Source organism: Centruroides sculpturatus, unplaced genomic scaffold (genome assembly GCF_000671375.1).
Source record: "Centruroides sculpturatus isolate CEXI.00-Female unplaced genomic scaffold, Cexi_2.0 scaffold1552, whole genome shotgun sequence".
NCBI classification, from domain to species: domain Eukaryota; kingdom Metazoa; phylum Arthropoda; class Arachnida; order Scorpiones; family Buthidae; genus Centruroides; species Centruroides sculpturatus.
Window position 1 is genome coordinate 1 of NW_019385930.1, and position 18,852 is coordinate 18,852.

Here is an 18,852-nt window from a genome sequence, read left to right on the forward strand (position 1 = left end):
GAAAGACGAGACTAGATATGGAAACCTTAGAGGCAGGAGATCCCGATTAAGTATATACGAACAAAATCGGAAGTTACGTTATTTCAATTAAACAATTATTCCCTGAAAGGTGTTGATAGATGATTAGTACGATTCTATAGTTAAAGGAAAAGTATGATGTACTGTACAGGGGCAAACCACTACTAATTTGAGGTGAAGAGCATATAAGTGAAATTTAATAATATACAGGATGATTCAAAAGTCAGAAATTTTAAAAAATTAATAACTCACAAACTATTTACAGTAAGATGATGCATTTTCACAGAAATGCTTAGAAAGAAGTGGGATTTTTTTATGTGTGATAAAAATGTTAGTACCAAAATAGTTATATTTCTTGCCATAGATGGCACTTGATAAGATTACATAATTTGTGTAGTTGTTACTAGAGCTTACACTAAGAGAACATTTTTGTTTTTTTATTTTTATTTTAACAAATTTACAAATGCTACAGCGCCATCTATGGCAAGAAATGTAACTATTTTGGTACTAAAATTTTTATTACACTTAAAAAAATCCCACTTCTTTCTAAGCATTTCTGTGAAAATGGCATCATCTTACTGTAAATAGTTTATGATTTATTAATTTTTTAAAATTTCTGTGACTTGAATCTCCCTGTATATATAATTCTAAAAGTAATTTAAAATATCAAAGCAAAAATATAAAATTGAAATTCAGATGTTAATAAAAAAAATAGAAAAATGTGTCAAAAAATGTAATAAATGTAAAATCTGATTTTAAAATTTAGAAAATATTTAATAAGAAATGAGTAAACATTATTTTGCAAAGATTGTCATTTTCAACATCCAAAATTCATATAAATTTATCTATATTACTAAAGTAATTACTAAAAAAAATTCATTATCAATTATGTAAAAAAATTTGAAAATGAATCAATTATATGGAAGAAGGGCATATGCCTAAAATGCATATCAGTGTGTAAGATATTCCTGAATAAAGAGTAATGTTGAAGATGTCCAGTGTCTACCTGTGCACTCACAGTTGTGAAGTAAAGAAGAATCAAATATACATAACTCAACCAAACATTAATTCCTGAATTAGAGAAATTGTTGGAAAATAGCTTGAAAAGTATTTGAGGTTAAAACTCATTGTCAGCTCATGCAATGTAAAAAACACCAAAATTTCAGAATATTCTAACCTATTAGGAATGTTACCAAAACATTAAAATTATCGTAAAATTTAATGCTTATATTTTTGAACCATAGAGTTTTTTTGCACTGTTAGAAATAAAACAACAAAACAAAAAAAATTTTTGTTCTTCTTAACATAATATAATATTATTATATTATGTTATTAATTTGAAATGCAAAAATTATAGATTGAATTTTTTTTAAGCAAGAGATCATAACCATGGAACACATGTTTACCAGCTGATTCTACTTTCTTGTTTACCAGATGACTTTTAAAGATTGCAATAAAAACATCATCTGCTGTTCTGAGTGGAAAAATGGAACTCATGTTTACCAGCTGATTCTACTTTCTTGTTTACTAGATGACTTTTAAAGATTGCAATAAAAACATCATCTGTTGTTCTGAGTGGAAAAATTCTATGTAATTGATACATTTAAGAAATTTCCTTTAAAACAACACAGTTTTTATAAAAATCATGCTTTGAAAGCATGATAACCTTCCATTTCAATGAAACAATGTAAGAAAATATAAATGAGCAATAACATGTTTTTGTTTTTTTGTATTGATGTTTTATTTCTAAGGATTTGGAAAATCTACAGTTGTAAGAAATTAAATTTTGCCAAAATTTTCATTTTTGATAATGTTCCAAAACCTTAAAACACTGATTATATTCATTTTTTTGAAAAATTTGTTCTTTATAATGTTTAGTCTGATAATGAAATTTAATCATGCAATTTTCTTCAAGGACCTCATCAATTTAAGAAGTTAGTGCTAACTTTTTTATGTAAAAGAAGTTGGAGAAAGATGTCTTTGAGTCCATTGGGATTTATTTGTATAAATACTGAGGGATAGGCAATATTGAGTGGATATACAATATAAGGTATATTTGTTGCATACAGTAGTTGTTTCTGATTTTAATTTTTGTAGTATGGTATAAAATAAAAATACATTGGGAGGGAGACAATTTGCTGGTACAAAAATTGGTGGTATTGGGAGATATATCCCCTCTGTACCATACGGATTAAGGCCATGTTTGAGTCAATTATGAACAGTCACAAACAAAGCCTTTTTTAACCAGTAATTGAATTTAAACTAAACTTTTGAACGTTTTCAGCCTTCACCAAGGCCTGCTTCAGGTAACAAACTAAACTGGCTTCCAAATTGGACCATTAGAATGATGAAGCTCGACTTTAAAGTTTGTATATATCAAATTTCACATGTCTGATTGACTCTGTTTGAACAGATATTTCCGTGCATGTGCAATAGTCTCACCATCTTTAAAGTTAATACAGTTGCCTTTTAAGTTGGCTTTATAAATTTCCAAGACATCCATGTGATGAATATGGTCTATTTGAAAAGCCTGCCTAATTAATCTGGTGTTCTGGAAGTCCACATAAAATTCCAGGTTAGTGGCGTACATAGATAAGGCAGTGGTATGCCTGTTGTTTGTAAGGTTGAATTGAAGTTCACGTATCCTTTTATGAATTGAATGAATGGTTGAGCCAATATAAATGAAGTTCCTTTGGAATCTATCATCCTTAATTAAGGGGAATAGAGTATATTCCTGGGGCTCTGCTTAGATCTATTTTATCTTTTTCATTGTGTAGCCGCTTGTAAATTGTGCCAGATCTCCTGTATGCAATTTCTGTGCCATTCTGGTTTGCAATTTCCTTTGTATACGGCAGTGTTTTTCAACCTTCTTGAATACGCGACCCCTTTACAAGTTAAAAAATTCTGGCGACCCCCCAGGGCCATATTAAAACTATATCAGTGATTCTAAAAACTACGTATTTAATTTTCTTTCTTTAAATATCGATCGAAAAACCAATTGTACTGTAAAATAAACAGGCACAGCCTTCTCACTGAAATTCTAGATTTTTTTATTGTAGTGTAGGACCTACAAACACTTGTCTTTTTCTTTCACCCGCGACCCCCCGTGTAAGGCTTTGGGACCCCCTTGGGGGTCGCAACCCACAGGTTGAAAAACACTGGTATAAGGAGTTCAAATGTTGATTGAACTGAACTACAGTGCACTTATAGCCTGTGATGCATTGTTGGCTTCTGTTAGAAGTAGTCTATGTGTTAGAAATGCTGCATGGGGCAAGTTGGTTGGCATAGGCATGTGTTAAACTACAAACCATTTTTCTTCTGTAGCCGTGTTCAATCGCTATATCTTCTATACGTTGTAGCTCAAGCAGAGTGCTGTGCCTATTGTTGTGATGAGTAAAGGCCCGTCTGATTAGGGCACGGAAGGCTGCAATTTTATATTAAAAGGGGTCAGACGAGTTTGCAGAGATAAATAGTGGTATGTGGCCCGTTTTGTTGTAAATGCTCATTTCCGTTTTGCCACAATTGAAATGCATGTTGACATCTAAGAAATGAGTGTTAGAGTTACTAATTTGATCTAGCTTAACGAGTTGTTCATGCATGTTAAAAACTCATCAACATTTGGTTTAGTTTTCCAAAGGATAAACAGGTCATCTACATATCTCCTGTAAACCACGATGTTTGGTAAAAACTTGGGTAAGACCTTGTCTTCTAACTGTCAAAGGTCTCCCGTTTTTGTAAGTATGTGCTGTTATTAAACTGAAAAACAGAGGTATAGCACATGAGTTGTGCTAGTTCCAAAATCTGCTTACGATGCTGATGGGCTCCATTCTCTCTAAGAAGAAGGTCCCTAAGTGCGCAGAAGCATGGTTGCAGCTGAATCAAAGGGAAAAGAAATATGAAATCAAAAACAGTGATGTGGGGATCATTACCTACCTCAATTTGCTGCAGAATATCAATCAAATCAGTGGATTTAAATTTTAATTTTAATGATTTTTCCTAAATCCAGTGCAAGTTAGATCCAGAGAATAAAAATAAAGATGTATTTTACTAATACCAAACCTGAAAATCCATTATCTTAATAAAAACAATAATGAACTTTCCTGTAACTACAAATATATAATTTTATTGTTTGAATTAAAAATCTGAACATATTCAATATAAACAAAATTATTTTTGATTCTTGAATTTATGCATTAAAAATGTTTTTTGTTCTAGTTATAAAAAATAAATTTTAATTTTAATCTTACATATTAAAATAATTTATCATATCAATATGATGACAATTATACAATATTTACATTTTCTTGAAAATGTTGAGTATACATTCCATGTATTAAATGCATAGCAAAGGTTAATCGATCAGTTTTGAATAATGAACGGCACACATATTCATAAACTAGATGTTGAAGAGATTGGATTAATCCTTTCATTCTATCTTCTGGACTGTTACTTATCTGCACAAGAAATTAAACAAAATGAATGATTTTCTCAAATTAAAAAAATTTTGATTAAATTCAGAATACTGACTGTTTTAAGAAATACATTATATGATTATTTGAAGTTTTTATATGTATTCTTTTAACTTTAACTTTAATATATTGTAAAAGTAATAATCAATATTTATACTTAATTTTCAAGAATTAATATGAATTACTACATATTTACAGTAGATCCCCCTATAAAAGCGTTTCCTATAGTTATGATTCCTATAAAAATTGTGGCATTATCCGTAAACAACGGTAAAAATAACTCCTATAATACGTAAAACGTCATCGGGCAGCCGAACTACTTACCCGCCGTCCGTAGCGCCACGCTACGGAGAGATTTCTATCGTCTGGACAGTATTATATAAATTATATATAAATTAGGTACTGTACATATAATTATATATTAATTATATATAAATTAGGTACTGTATATATAATTATATATTAACTTAATTTATTGTAACTTTATTATAATTAAATATATATTTTTCGCCGTCTAGCGTCACGCTACGGCGAGTTAGGCGACCTATCGTCTGTTTAGTACTGTAATTTTATACATTTCTTGTGAAAGAAACATTTCTTATTTAACGGCCATAAAAATTATTTATATTAATGATGTCTCCAAAGGTCAACGAAGTTTTCGCAGAAAAATAATATCAGAAATCGCGGCCGCAATTTGATGCGCTGTTCCGCGACGAAACCAAGCTTTAGCAACGAGCGTAGTCAAAGGGTACACACTCGGTAAGTAATCCTACAATTTTTTGTTTATAACGTAGTTTATACGGATTATTTTAAAAAAAATATACGTATTTTGGAAATGTTGAGTCGAATTAGTCTAGAATCGATTAATTTTATGAAAGAAAACCTTTCAAACAGCCGTAGTCCGTAAACTATGATTCCTACAAAATTGATTCATAAAGAACGGAACGTATCTACCGTCTTATAGGGGGATCTACTGTAATTATAATGTTTCATTAGAATTAAATTTATGGAATTTAAATTAAAAATTATCCAACTTAAGCTTATTTTATTTAAATCTTTACTTACCTTATCAGTTGCAAGAGCTTGATTAAATAATTTAAAGAATGTAGATAAACTAAAATCATACATATTATTCAGTTTAATAAGTTCAGTTATTACAAAATATAAATTGCTACCAAACTGAGCCAATGGTAAATAAACTTTTCTTTCCTAAAATAGAAATTAGAATAAAATTTAAAATTACAAAATACATATTTTATATAAATATATTGTTGATAAATTCTTTATAAAGAATTAAAAAATAAAATATTTATATCTGATATATTTTATATTCAAATTTATTAATGTATTTTGGAATTTATACAGCTACAAGGGGGATACAATAATTAAAACAGTACAAACAAAAGTTGAACTTAAATAAAATATAATTCCTATGATGTTGGAAATTTTTCCGTAATATTTAAATACACAGTATTAAGTTAGTAAATTCAGACTTGAAGCTTGATTTCTATTTTACCACTGACTGTAGACCTCTGACAACTTAATATATTTATTTAAAAAACTGTATACTCTGGTTATCATAATTGGACCCATTTGAAATGATTTGTGATAGAATTCTTCTATAGATTTGCACCTGGTCAAAGTAGAAATACCAAATTGATCTCTAAAATTTATACATCCATTATATGAACAAATTAGATGGTACATAGAAAATTGATCTTGACAACTGCATTGGCTGTACTGAATGCCTAAATAATTTCCGTCAACTATTACATAGAAACTATTTAATCTAAGCTGCATGTAAAACCCTTTTATCTTAAATGGGATTTGAAAGTTAACATAATCACTCAAAGGAGGAAAGTTTAAATTGTTAATATACCACAAATGAAATTTGGAATTCTGTAATTTTTTCATTTCTTGGTCAGTGGAGTTATTAAACATATTTTCAGCTAAAGTAGTGAAACTGGAGTTCCAATTGACTTCTGTATTGTTAAATAATATATGTGATATCCCATATCTAACCAACATGAGACAAAATTTATTATACCAATTATTTGTGTAATTCCTTTTATCCTCAGCTAATCTTTTAAGTACATTCAATATAGTATTTATCAGCATATTTTCACTGTTGGCCATTCTCTTATAAAACTTCATAATCCTTATTACCATATAAGGCTCCAATTGTAATCTATTACTATCATGAAAAATTGCATAACCAAGTACTGCCCTGTCCAGGCAATAAATCTTTCTTATGTATAATAATTGGATTTTCTTGAAGTGAGATAGCCAATCCATGCCCCATACTGGGCAAGCATAGCATATCAAATTTATGACTATTGATGAAAAGAGCTGAAATTGTTTTTGTATAGAATTAGTTTTCATTTCAACTAGTAAATAAATTAAATTATTTATTATTCTATTTGTTTTATTTTGAACTTGTTGGACATGTTTTCCAAAAGATAGTGTTGAAGTAAAGTGAATTCCTAAGTATGAAATTTCTTCAACTACTTTCAATTTGTCATTTAGAAGGTAAAAATCATGATCCTGTTTAGCCATTTTTCCTCCTCTTTGAAATATAAGAATAAGTGTTTTATTTGGGTTAATCTTCATTTCCATCTAAGAAAAATATTTGCATCTGATTTAATTTTCTTTATAGACCAATTTTAGTGGTCGAAAGCAATATTACATCATCCGCATATTGTATTGAATGAACTGTCTGATTTCTCACTAGAATTCCATTTTCTCTATTAAATTGTTTATCAATATCATGGATCATGATATTAAATAAATAAGGTGATAATGGGTCACCTTGTAAAAGACCTCCGCATATGTCAAAAGGAGGATAAGTATTCTTTCCACTTTAAATTGTGACTAGGTAATGACCAAATAAAGATTTTATAGCTTTTATAAATAATGAATCTGCGCCATGTATTTTCAATTTTACACATAGTTTTTCTATTGATATTGAATCAAAGGCCTTTTCCAGATCTAAAAAAGCTGCATAGACTTTGTGTCTTTTTCTAGAAAGATGAATTTGAATAATTGATAGCAATACAAAAATTGCAACTTCTAATCCACTCCTCTTAACAAGTGCAAATTGTGAATTTGAGATCAAAGAATTCTCTCTCGTCCGTTGATCAAACCTAATCGTAAGAATTAATGTAAAAGATTTTTCTTAATGTAGACAAAATAGCAATGGGTCTATAATTACTGTGACTTGACCTGTCACCCCTTTTAAATATCATCTGAAAATATGCAGAGCACCACAATTCAGGAAAAACACCATGTTCATATATATAGTTGTAACTAATTGCCAAAGCTTCTGTCGCTTCAATTGGTATTCATTTAAAAAACTGACTGGCATTAAATCAGGTCCAACAGCAGTCGATTCTGTTAGTTTATTAATATTACTTATAATTTCAGAGGCCTGTATTGGTAGATTCATCACCATCTTCTCACCATACATTACAATTACATCTATTTCTAGTGAACGACTTGATATATCCAATTTCCTCACCTTGAAAAAACAAACCATTTGACAAAACCAATATGCTCCTGCTTTTCAACCATAGTCCCAGGATGATATTTTTTATCAACGACCAGAAGAATGTGTTATTCTTGTCTATTAATAGCTTTTTGTTTAACAAATTAAAATATCTTCTCTGCCTTTATAAGATTATCATATCTTTATTTTGCACAACTATATTCAACTAATTCCCTTAATCTATTTTTACGAAATGATGCCAAAGTGTATTCTTTGAGTTTCTTAGCCCTATAACAGTCCAGATTGAATCACTCTTGTTTAAACTTAGATATCATTTTGTTTAAATATTTAATTCTATGTGGGCTAAATTCAATAATATAGTCATTGAAAATTTTGCTTAATATATTATAAATTTCACTAAAATCCACCTTTTTGGAATAATTTTATTCTCTTGCCTATTTCAGCCTCAAATTTTTTAATGTTATATTTATATTTCTTTGTTTGTAAATTGCCTCCTTATCTTCTCTTTAAAAATTGGTAAATTTGTACTTGATGTAATAGTTAACTGTATTGGAAAGTGATCTGATAAGTCATTATCAAGTACCTTGAATCTAACACAGTGGTCCAATATGAATTCAGAGCATAAAATATAGCCAATCACCGATGCACCTTTCGTCAAGATATAGGTATGTCTACCTGGCTAATCCTCTATCATACAGCCATTCAAAATAAAAAAATCATAACTTTTAGCAAATTTAATTAGTAGTTTTCCTTTCTTGTTGATTCCTGTATCATGACTTTTTCTTATATTATAAATCACCTGATTATTCTCATTATAATTAGAATCACATTCATTTCCAATTTTGGCATTGAAATCCCCAAGAATTAACCACAACGAGGTAAAGTGTGACCAGTTCAAGAAAATTATCTCAATTTCCTGAAATGGGCCTTGGAGTGTATCATAGGGAGGGGTATAATTAACAATTATTGCCAAATGTCCATTGGGGTACTTGTTAAAATTATGATTTTCCAATTTAACCATTACAAATATTAGGTATGCACTCCAATAGGAATATACCAGATTTCCCAAGGATTTGTTTATTAGCAACATAATTCATCCCTTCAGCCTACCAACTCCCAGTTTTTTTATAACTGGAACCAAAATATAATTAAATGATGCTTGTAGGAGGTGTATCTCCTTTATAGTTAGTTTAGTAATCCAAGTCTCTTCCAGTCCTATAATTTCCAATAAACTTCCAGTCCTATAATATAATTTCATATGTCTCTAGCAGTTTTTAAAATAATTAGAAGAAAATTTATTTCTAATACCTTGTGTATTCCAATTAATGACCTTAATCGTAAAATCTTTGTCTAATCTTATTTCTATTGTTGTTTGTTGTTTACATTGGCATTCACAATACTAAATAAATTAGTCAATTGATTTCTACATCTAAAAAAGATCTAGTATTGACCAAGCAATTCTTTATAAAGCTATAAGTAATTTTCTTATTCTTATAAATAACATAGTCATTTCTTAATGTAATTTGCATACCTTTTTTCGTTGCTTCAATATAAAATGGAAGAATTTTAGCTCTACGATCCCTAGTCTCCTGAGTGAGATCAGGAAATAATCACAAATTACTATAATTCTCAACACAGGAGACTTTTTGTAGTTGTAAAAGACTGATACTATTTAATTTTTCCTTTGAATAGTACTTAAAGTAATTTTTAGGATCGTGGGCTCTTCCTTTCTTATAAGTACTTGTAATTTCCTCCACCTTGAGTTCTGTCAACTTCAACATCTCCCTAAAGAAATCTATTAAGCTTTCTTTTAATATTCATATTATCATTCATTGGGTAGCCAAATAACATCAAATTAAGTTGATTAGTTATATTTAAGATATTATTTGCCATATACTGTTGAGCTTTCAATTGCCTGTCTAAATCAGGTAATACTATTTCTAATTTATTAACCTTCTGTTCCAAAGAACCAAGCTTAATCTTAAAATCCTTATTATCCTGATGTATCGAGCTAATTTCTGTTTTCACTTCCATAATTTGTTCGATTATAGAACTATGTGAGGTCTGAATTATTGATAGTTTTGACAACTGTCATAAATTAGCTGTGGTTGGGCTATCATCCTTCTCCATCAACTCAAAACAACCTAATAACATAGATTCAAAATTATTTTCCCTGTCTTCTTCATAAACTTTTTCACTCCTCTCTATATCCTTAGAAGTCACAGATTGTTTACGGACCATAGTTTTCACATTGGCTGATTTAGACACCTTAACTGCATTACTACTTCTGGTCAATGGAGGGTGTCCTCTCTTCAACTGAGAATGAAATAAAGGCCCAGGGTTTTGTTCATTTCTGGCCAAAATGAGTAAAATCCATATAATTATTAATAAATATGCCTGAGACCACCACAAATTCATCATTAAATAATCCTTCTTCTTTCTCAAGATAAACTCAATCAAAATTCATGTCAATAACATTCAACGCCTAAAGTGCCCCTGATATATTTTATATTGATAAAGTAGTTATTCAAAACAATTTCAATTGCTGTATCAAGAAAATCTTCCAATAAAAATTATTTGAGATATCAAAACAGAAACTTTTATTAATATATAAGAAACAGAAGAACAATAATTATAGGTTAATGTTTTCTATATGGGTTACTTCCTGTATATTAATAAATATATAATAATAGTAATACCATATATTGATGATTATAGACTAATAATAAATAAAGGCTTATTTTTTCATTTTTGGTCTAATTTTATAAAAGTTTGAATTTTTATTTTATAAAAGAAGAAAGCATACTCAAAACATAAATTATACTTACTTCTTCTAAAGATAGCTGAAGTTGCTGAGATTCTTTTAAAGCTGAAGATATATTTAAACTACTTGATTTTGTATTATTTAAAGATGCAATTAACTCTTTATTTTCCAAAATATTGCCTTGAGCTGATGCTAACTGTTCTAACAATGATTCTTCTAATTTTGTTAGTTGTAATTTTAATTCTTCCTCTTGTTCTAATAATTGCATTCTTCTTTGTTCTAATTCTGGTTTTTCATGCTGTAAAACTGCAGCTAATAACTGCAATGAAACAAAATTTATATATAATTGTATATTAATTATTATAATAAAATATATCAATGATAATTCAATAAAAAATTTATAAATAGTAGTAATAATTTAATTAATAATTCTGTAGGAATGGGAATACAAAATAGTTTTTAAAGAAATATTATTAAATTTGTACTGAAAAATGTAAATTAATGCTAAATATAAAAGAATTGATTAGATGAAATTTGTTTAATATCGTTACATAAATGATGATAAATTCAAATTGTGGAGATGTGCACAAGATTGGTTCTCTCTTGGTTTATAGAACTGTGGCAATAATTTTTTTTTTAAATGAAATTTAAATTTATTGTTTTAGTAATTGCTGTTCAAATGCTAGATACTGATTTAGAAATCGACATATATGCAGAATATGTGGTATTGTATTTAATTTTGTGGAAACATTTCACTCCTTTTATTTTTATTTAAAAAGAAATGTTTGTGGAATTACAGCCTTTTATTACTAAGTTTTTAAAATTTTTAAACATTTTTTGTTTTAATCCTTTTTATAATTGCTACCATTTTTCTTTTTTAATTTGTAGACTGAGTAATATCTTTTCTTAAGAGAACATTTCAAAATGCATATTGTGAAATAAAAGTTATTTTGCTGTCATGCTTTTTTGCATAAAAACAAAGAAGAAAAAAAACAGTAGTGTTGAGAATTATACTAGTTACAACATATCAGATATAATATAATGTTTTTATTTAATTAGTTAATAATCTAACTGTATACTTCATCATCTTATTAAATTATACATAACTAAACTATAGTGCAGAAAGCATTCTATTTATCATCATTTATAAATTCTTATATATTTTATTATGATATCTTATCATTTTAAAGTCATTAAAATCTGCTTTATAAGGATGCATGACAAGTTTTCTCTCACTGTATTTTCGTGGAATGACTGGCATGTCAGTCTGTCTGAGGAGACCATGAAATCAGATATTTCCATACGGTAAAAATTGGCATGCCAGTTTATCCCAGGGGAATGCCATACATGCCAGGCTAAGTGAGACCATACATCCCTCTCTAGAGAGCAAATTAAAAAAACGAACACATTATGTCACATAAAAACAAATGAGTTTTTATTCTAAAACTGTGAAACAGTCAGCATTACATCAAAAACTATGATCATATGTGTAATTTCTTCATTTTGCATCTTTTTAACAAAGTAAAATAATTGTGGAATTTTAAAAAAGCTTTTTTTATGTGTAGGCCTACTTTATTGTTATTTGATTCAAAAATGCAAAAATAAACATTAAATTTAAGGAACTCTCTGTAAATGGGAGGAAGGTATTATTTTTAAGGTCAGGGTAAATGGTCAGTGTAGCCTACACTGACTAACTATTACTACTAATAATGTCAATAAGGCTAGGACTCCACTACAGTAAAAACCCCTCGCCGTAAAAGCTTTTAATCACGTGACCCTAATATCTTACGCTTGAGCAGGCCGTAAAACCAGCGTAAAAGCGAGTTGAGCTATGTTCAACTTTTGACACGGATACGACTGTAAAACGGTACCTTCAACCAATCAGAAGTCAGTGGATCTACGTCATCGTGACATCGTGCGAAAATTGCGGGAAACGAGCTTTTGTTTACGTTTTATCATGGCTACTTCGAAACGACCAAGAATTGATTTGGAGAAATTTATAGAAAATATTCGCAAATANGTTCTGAGTGGAAAAATGGAACTCATGTTTACCAGCTGATTCTACTTTCTTGTTTACTAGATGACTTTTAAAGATTGCAATAAAAACATCATCTGTTGTTCTGAGTGGAAAAATTCTATGTAATTGATACATTTAAGAAATTTCCTTTAAAACAACACAGTTTTTATAAAAATCATGCTTTGAAAGCATGATAACCTTCCATTTCAATGAAACAATGTAAGAAAATATAAATGAGCAATAACATGTTTTTGTTTTTTTGTATTGATGTTTTATTTCTAAGGATTTGGAAAATCTACAGTTGTAAGAAATTAAATTTTGCCAAAATTTTCATTTTTGATAATGTTCCAAAACCTTAAAACACTGATTATATTCATTTTTTTGAAAAATTTGTTCTTTATAATGTTTAGTCTGATAATGAAATTTAATCATGCAATTTTCTTCAAGGACCTCATCAATTTAAGAAGTTAGTGCTAACTTTTTTATGTAAAAGAAGTTGGAGAAAGATGTCTTTGAGTCCATTGGGATTTATTTGTATAAATACTGAGGGATAGGCAATATTGAGTGGATATACAATATAAGGTATATTTGTTGCATACAGTAGTTGTTTCTGATTTTAATTTTTGTAGTATGGTATAAAATAAAAATACATTGGGAGGGAGACAATTTGCTGGTACAAAAATTGGTGGTATTGGGAGATATATCCCCTCTGTACCATACGGATTAAGGCCATGTTTGAGTCAATTATGAACAGTCACAAACAAAGCCTTTTTTAACCAGTAATTGAATTTAAACTAAACTTTTGAACGTTTTCAGCCTTCACCAAGGCCTGCTTCAGGTAACAAACTAAACTGGCTTCCAAATTGGACCATTAGAATGATGAAGCTCGACTTTAAAGTTTGTATATATCAAATTTCACATGTCTGATTGACTCTGTTTGAACAGATATTTCCGTGCATGTGCAATAGTCTCACCATCTTTAAAGTTAATACAGTTGCCTTTTAAGTTGGCTTTATAAATTTCCAAGACATCCATGTGATGAATATGGTCTATTTGAAAAGCCTGCCTAATTAATCTGGTGTTCTGGAAGTCCACATAAAATTCCAGGTTAGTGGCGTACATAGATAAGGCAGTGGTATGCCTGTTGTTTGTAAGGTTGAATTGAAGTTCACGTATCCTTTTATGAATTGAATGAATGGTTGAGCCAATATAAATGAAGTTCCTTTGGAATCTATCATCCTTAATTAAGGGGAATAGAGTATATTCCTGGGGCTCTGCTTAGATCTATTTTATCTTTTTCATTGTGTAGCCGCTTGTAAATTGTGCCAGATCTCCTGTATGCAATTTCTGTGCCATTCTGGTTTGCAATTTCCTTTGTATACGGCAGTGTTTTTCAACCTTCTTGAATACGCGACCCCTTTACAAGTTAAAAAATTCTGGCGACCCCCCAGGGCCATATTAAAACTATATCAGTGATTCTAAAAACTACGTATTTAATTTTCTTTCTTTAAATATCGATCGAAAAACCAATTGTACTGTAAAATAAACAGGCACAGCCTTCTCACTGANATTTTCCACTCATTGTAATAACACTTCAAAGAGATCAGGTGTCATTCTTAAAAAACTGTCAACAAAATTCACGTTACTACTAATAAAACTTTTATGCATTATAAGATTTTGCTATAATTTTAATTTATTACTTACTCATAATAATATTCCTGGTCTTGAAAACGAAGTTCACGCATAAGTGTATTGTGATAGCCTAAGGAACTTCTATTCCGAAATAAAGGCCTCACCCAAAAACAATGCTTGCGTTGCTTTCGTTTCATGAGTGCAGAAAGCAACAAAAATTGTCCAGAAAAAAGTTGAAACATCATATCAGCTTGTATCTGATCCATTTTAAATTTTTTATGCACTGACAATTGTGAACAACCAAACTACAATGCTCTCGTTTTCACCAATTCACGTGCGAAGAAGTATTTACGTTCGACACTTGGGGCAGCACCGTCACCGTAAAAACTTTGCGCTAGCCGGACCTCCACCGTAATCCGAGCGCAAACGCAAATAGGTCACGTGATTAAAAGCTTTTACGGCGAGGGGTTTTTACGCCGTTTTTACGGTAGTGGAGTCCTAGCCTAAGTCATTAATTGTTTTATTATCTTGCAAACAAAAACTCTCTTCCTGAGTTTAAGTTGGTCAAATTACAATGCTATTATTTTATTGTATTTGGAAGAAAGTTTTCTTTAACATTTAATTAACAATTATTTTTGTTAGATCTGATTAATTAATTTTATATTTTAGTTGCAGATTAACTGGCATGCCAGTAAACCATGGATTTCCAGCATGCTGGTCATTCCATGAAAATATGGTAAAATAACAATACAGTAAGACCCCGCTTAATGTTGCCTCGCTTAACACTGATTCGATATAACGTGGTCAGGGCCCGCTCTAGGTCGGACAACCCAGACATTTGTCCAGGACTCCAAAGTTTAGGGGTGCAATTTTGGCTGTATGTGTGAGGAAAATATTGATGTGTTAAATACTCAATTAATAGAAAATTTCATGTATAGATTTTTTTCATTCTCTAAAAATTTACAGTGCGTATCATATTTATATTGTTTATGTCTAAAGCTAAAAATATTTACACTATTATTGAAAAATAAATGCAGAATTTGTAAAGGACGATGCTTGAACTTGTTTAAACATGCATATACTTCTCTGAACAGAATAGGATTAGCACGCGAGCAGAGCGCTGCTTCAGCTTGTGTTTGAATATGCATATACTTGCTTATACTTACCTCTAATTATAAAAGAGCAGTTTCATTACACAATAGCATTATTCTTGCTATTACGTTGGTAGTGATAACAAGTGAAAATTTTACTTAAGTGTGATTTCTTAATTTTTAAAGATAAATAGGCTACATCTATAATTAAGCTGTTGTTTAGTTTGATAGATACTAGTTTATCATAAATCGATTATCGAATCGAAACAATGAAAGCGTTTTTAAATAAAATAATTATTTAATTTATCCAAAAGGGCTGTTTACTGTATTAAATCACATTCAAATTTAATACAATATTTTATTATTCTATAGGTATAATTATTTATATTTTTGTTTTATGAAAATAATTATTTGAAAATAAATGTCTTATATTATTGAATCAATAATAATAAATGTCTTATATTATTGATTCAATAATATAAGACATTTATTAAGTTCATTGTTTCGATAAAATGCGTTTTATAATAATATATTTGAATAATTGAACTGAATAAAATCTCAAAATCCTCAAAATTATAAAATTGTTTTTAATGTCTATTTATGATTTGCTGAAATATTTGTTATTATAAAATACATATATATAAACACTAGACTTTCTTTATGTTCACAGGATATGAAAAATATTATGTATAAGCCATAAATATTTTTTATGTCCATTAACAGAATATAATTTTGAAGTTATGTTAATTATGGTTTTAGCTTATTTAGAATAAGGATAAATCTTTATTTTTTTTAAATATTATTTTATAGTTTATATTGTTTAATTTGAGTTATGTGCATGCCTCTTCCAGAATGTCTAACAGTCAAAGAAAACTGTCTGATTACCAGTACAAAAAAAGAACACTGGAAAAGGAAGCCAAAAGGCAAAAACAAGCTGGCGCTTTAAAAAACTATATCCAGAGTTGTACCAAAACAAATGACGACTCTGAGAATCCAACATCAAGTCCAGTTATAAAAGAAAATACAAAATCTTCAGAGGATAATGATGACAAACAAATGGACGACGTTTCTAAATCAATTGGAACTGACGACACTGACTATCATCACCAGATGAAAGCATTGAAAAAATTGACACCAATATGACTCCCACAGAAAGCATTCTACAAACTTTGAATACAGATCCAGCATTTTGGCCAAGAATTTTAGGAAACACTGAAAGTTTTTTAGTAAGACAAGGTCCACCTAAACCATTGCATAATTACAAATTTCCTTTCCACACTGGTCAACATTTTAGTGTAAATTATAATACATGAATTTTAAGCAATGGAAAGCAAGTTTTACGAGATTGGCTAGTGTACTCTCTTTTACAAAACTGTGTTTACTGCTTCTGTTGCAAAATTTTCATCTGTATAGTTACTTCTCTTTCAAAGGAGGGTTTTAAAAGTTGGAAGCACCTCAGCGAAACTTTAAAAGAGCATGAAATTTCCAAAAATCATGGCTAGAAATGAACCTAAGGTTAAAGTGTTGTAAAACTATAGATGCAGCCTCTCAAAGAATTATTAATGCCGAAACAAATCATTGGAACGAGGTGCTTCTAAGAATCATAGCAATTACTAAAATGCTTGATAAAAGTGGTTTGGCTTTTCAAGGTACAAGCGACAAGTTGTTTGAGTATAAAAATGGTAAATTCTTAAAAATAGTTGAGTTGCTATCTCAATTTGATCCCATTATGAAAGAGCACGTCTGTAGTGCGCTAAAAAAAGAAGAGATTAAAGCTCATTATTTCGAGAAAAATATACAAAACGAGATAATAGATATGCTGCATCAAAGTGTAAAGTCTCATATTATTGATGAAATAAAAAAATCAAAATATTTTCCCATAATTTTAGACTGTACTCCTGACATTAGTAAGGTAGAGCAAATGACTCTTGTAATCAGATATGTTTCAATCAATAAATTTGACGCTGATGTTGAAATTAAAATTAATGAAAGCTTTTTAGGCTTCTTACCAGTCGAAAGATCCACAGGAAAACAAATGTCTGATATTATAATTGGAAAACTTAATGACTTGGGTTTAAATTTGCAGGATATCAGAAGGCAGGAATATGACAACATGTCCAATATGAGGGGCGATAAAGCAGGAGCGCAATCTAGAATTAAACAATATAATTTGCGAGCATTCTATGTTCCATGTAGTAGCCACTCTCTCAATCTTGTTGTTAATGATATGGCAAAAGCATCCTTGGAAGCCACTAATTTCTTCAACATGGTCCAAAAAATATATTTATTTTTTTCGGCATCTACTTTCGATGGGCAATACTTTTAAAACATGTTCAAGGTTTAACTTTGAAACCATTGAGTGACACTAGATGGGAGAGTAGGATAGAGATCTTAAAGCCTTTGAGATTTCATTTGGGAGATGTATATGATGCCTTGCTAAGCATTTACGAAAACCAAGAAATTGATAATTTAATAAGAGACGAGGCCTCGGATTTATTAAACTGTATTAAACAATTTAAGTTTTTGTGTTCATTAGTTATTTGGCATAAAATACTAAATTCCATTAATCCAATAAGCAAGTTGATGCAAACAAAAAATTTTGATCTAGCCTTTGCACTTGATCTTTTACAAAACTGCAAAATAATTTTTAAGAATCTTCGATTGGATTTGTCCTTCGATGAAACTATTATTGATGCAAAAGAACTTGCTACCAAAATTGATGTGGAGGCTAATTTTGGATCAACAATAACATGACACCACGTTAGAAGAAGGCAAAGGAACTTATATGAACCCATCAAAGATCCAAAAGAAAAATATAAAATAGAGTTTTTTTATTTTACAATCGATCAAGTACTAAATGCACTAGATGCTAAATTTGAACAACTTAGTAATCGTAGTAACTATTTTCAATTCTTATATAATATATACGATTTAAATATCGTGTCCAAAGAAATGCTACTAAAACACTAAGAATTTAGAATGCATTTTAACTGATGGTGATTCTGTTGACATAAATGGGGTAGAATTAGCAGAGGAAATTTCAGCAGTATCTGCACTTTTGGGCAAAAATGAAAGCCTAAGCAATGTACTGAGCTTAATTACAAAGTTAAATTTTGCCCCAAATCTTACTATTGCTTTAAGAATATTGCTAATGATACCAATAACTGTAGCAAGTGGTGAAAGGAGTTTCTCTAAGTTAAAATTAATTAAGAACTTTTTATGTTCGACTACTACACAAAATCGTCTTAATGGTTTGGCCATGTTGGCAATTGAGTATGAAATTGCTGATCAAGTAAATTTAAAAGATACAATAAAAAAGTTTGCAGAACTGAAAGTAAGAAAAAAAGTTTTTTTGT

The 18,852-nt window shown here is 29.7% G+C and overlaps 1 protein-coding gene and 1 pseudogene across 1 annotated transcript in view; one reads left to right on the plus strand and one right to left on the minus strand.

Annotated features, from left to right (window-relative positions):
* Positions 1–4,316: 4,316 nt before the first annotated feature.
* The window catches only part of LOC111612631 (cytoplasmic dynein 2 heavy chain 1-like), a gene marked incomplete at its 3' end in the record, with an annotated part of 63,855 nt that continues 49,319 nt past the window's right edge, over positions 4,317–18,852 (minus strand). The window contains exons 12-14 of the mRNA XM_023353871.1: positions 10,821–11,075; positions 5,553–5,696; positions 4,317–4,472 (exon numbers count right to left, since the gene is read on the minus strand). Coding sequence (XP_023209639.1) covers positions 4,317–4,472; positions 5,553–5,696; positions 10,821–11,075 — 555 coding nt within the window. The remainder of the gene's footprint in view (positions 4,473–5,552; positions 5,697–10,820; positions 11,076–18,852) is intronic.
* LOC111612632 lies at positions 16,376–18,725 on the plus strand (annotated as a pseudogene).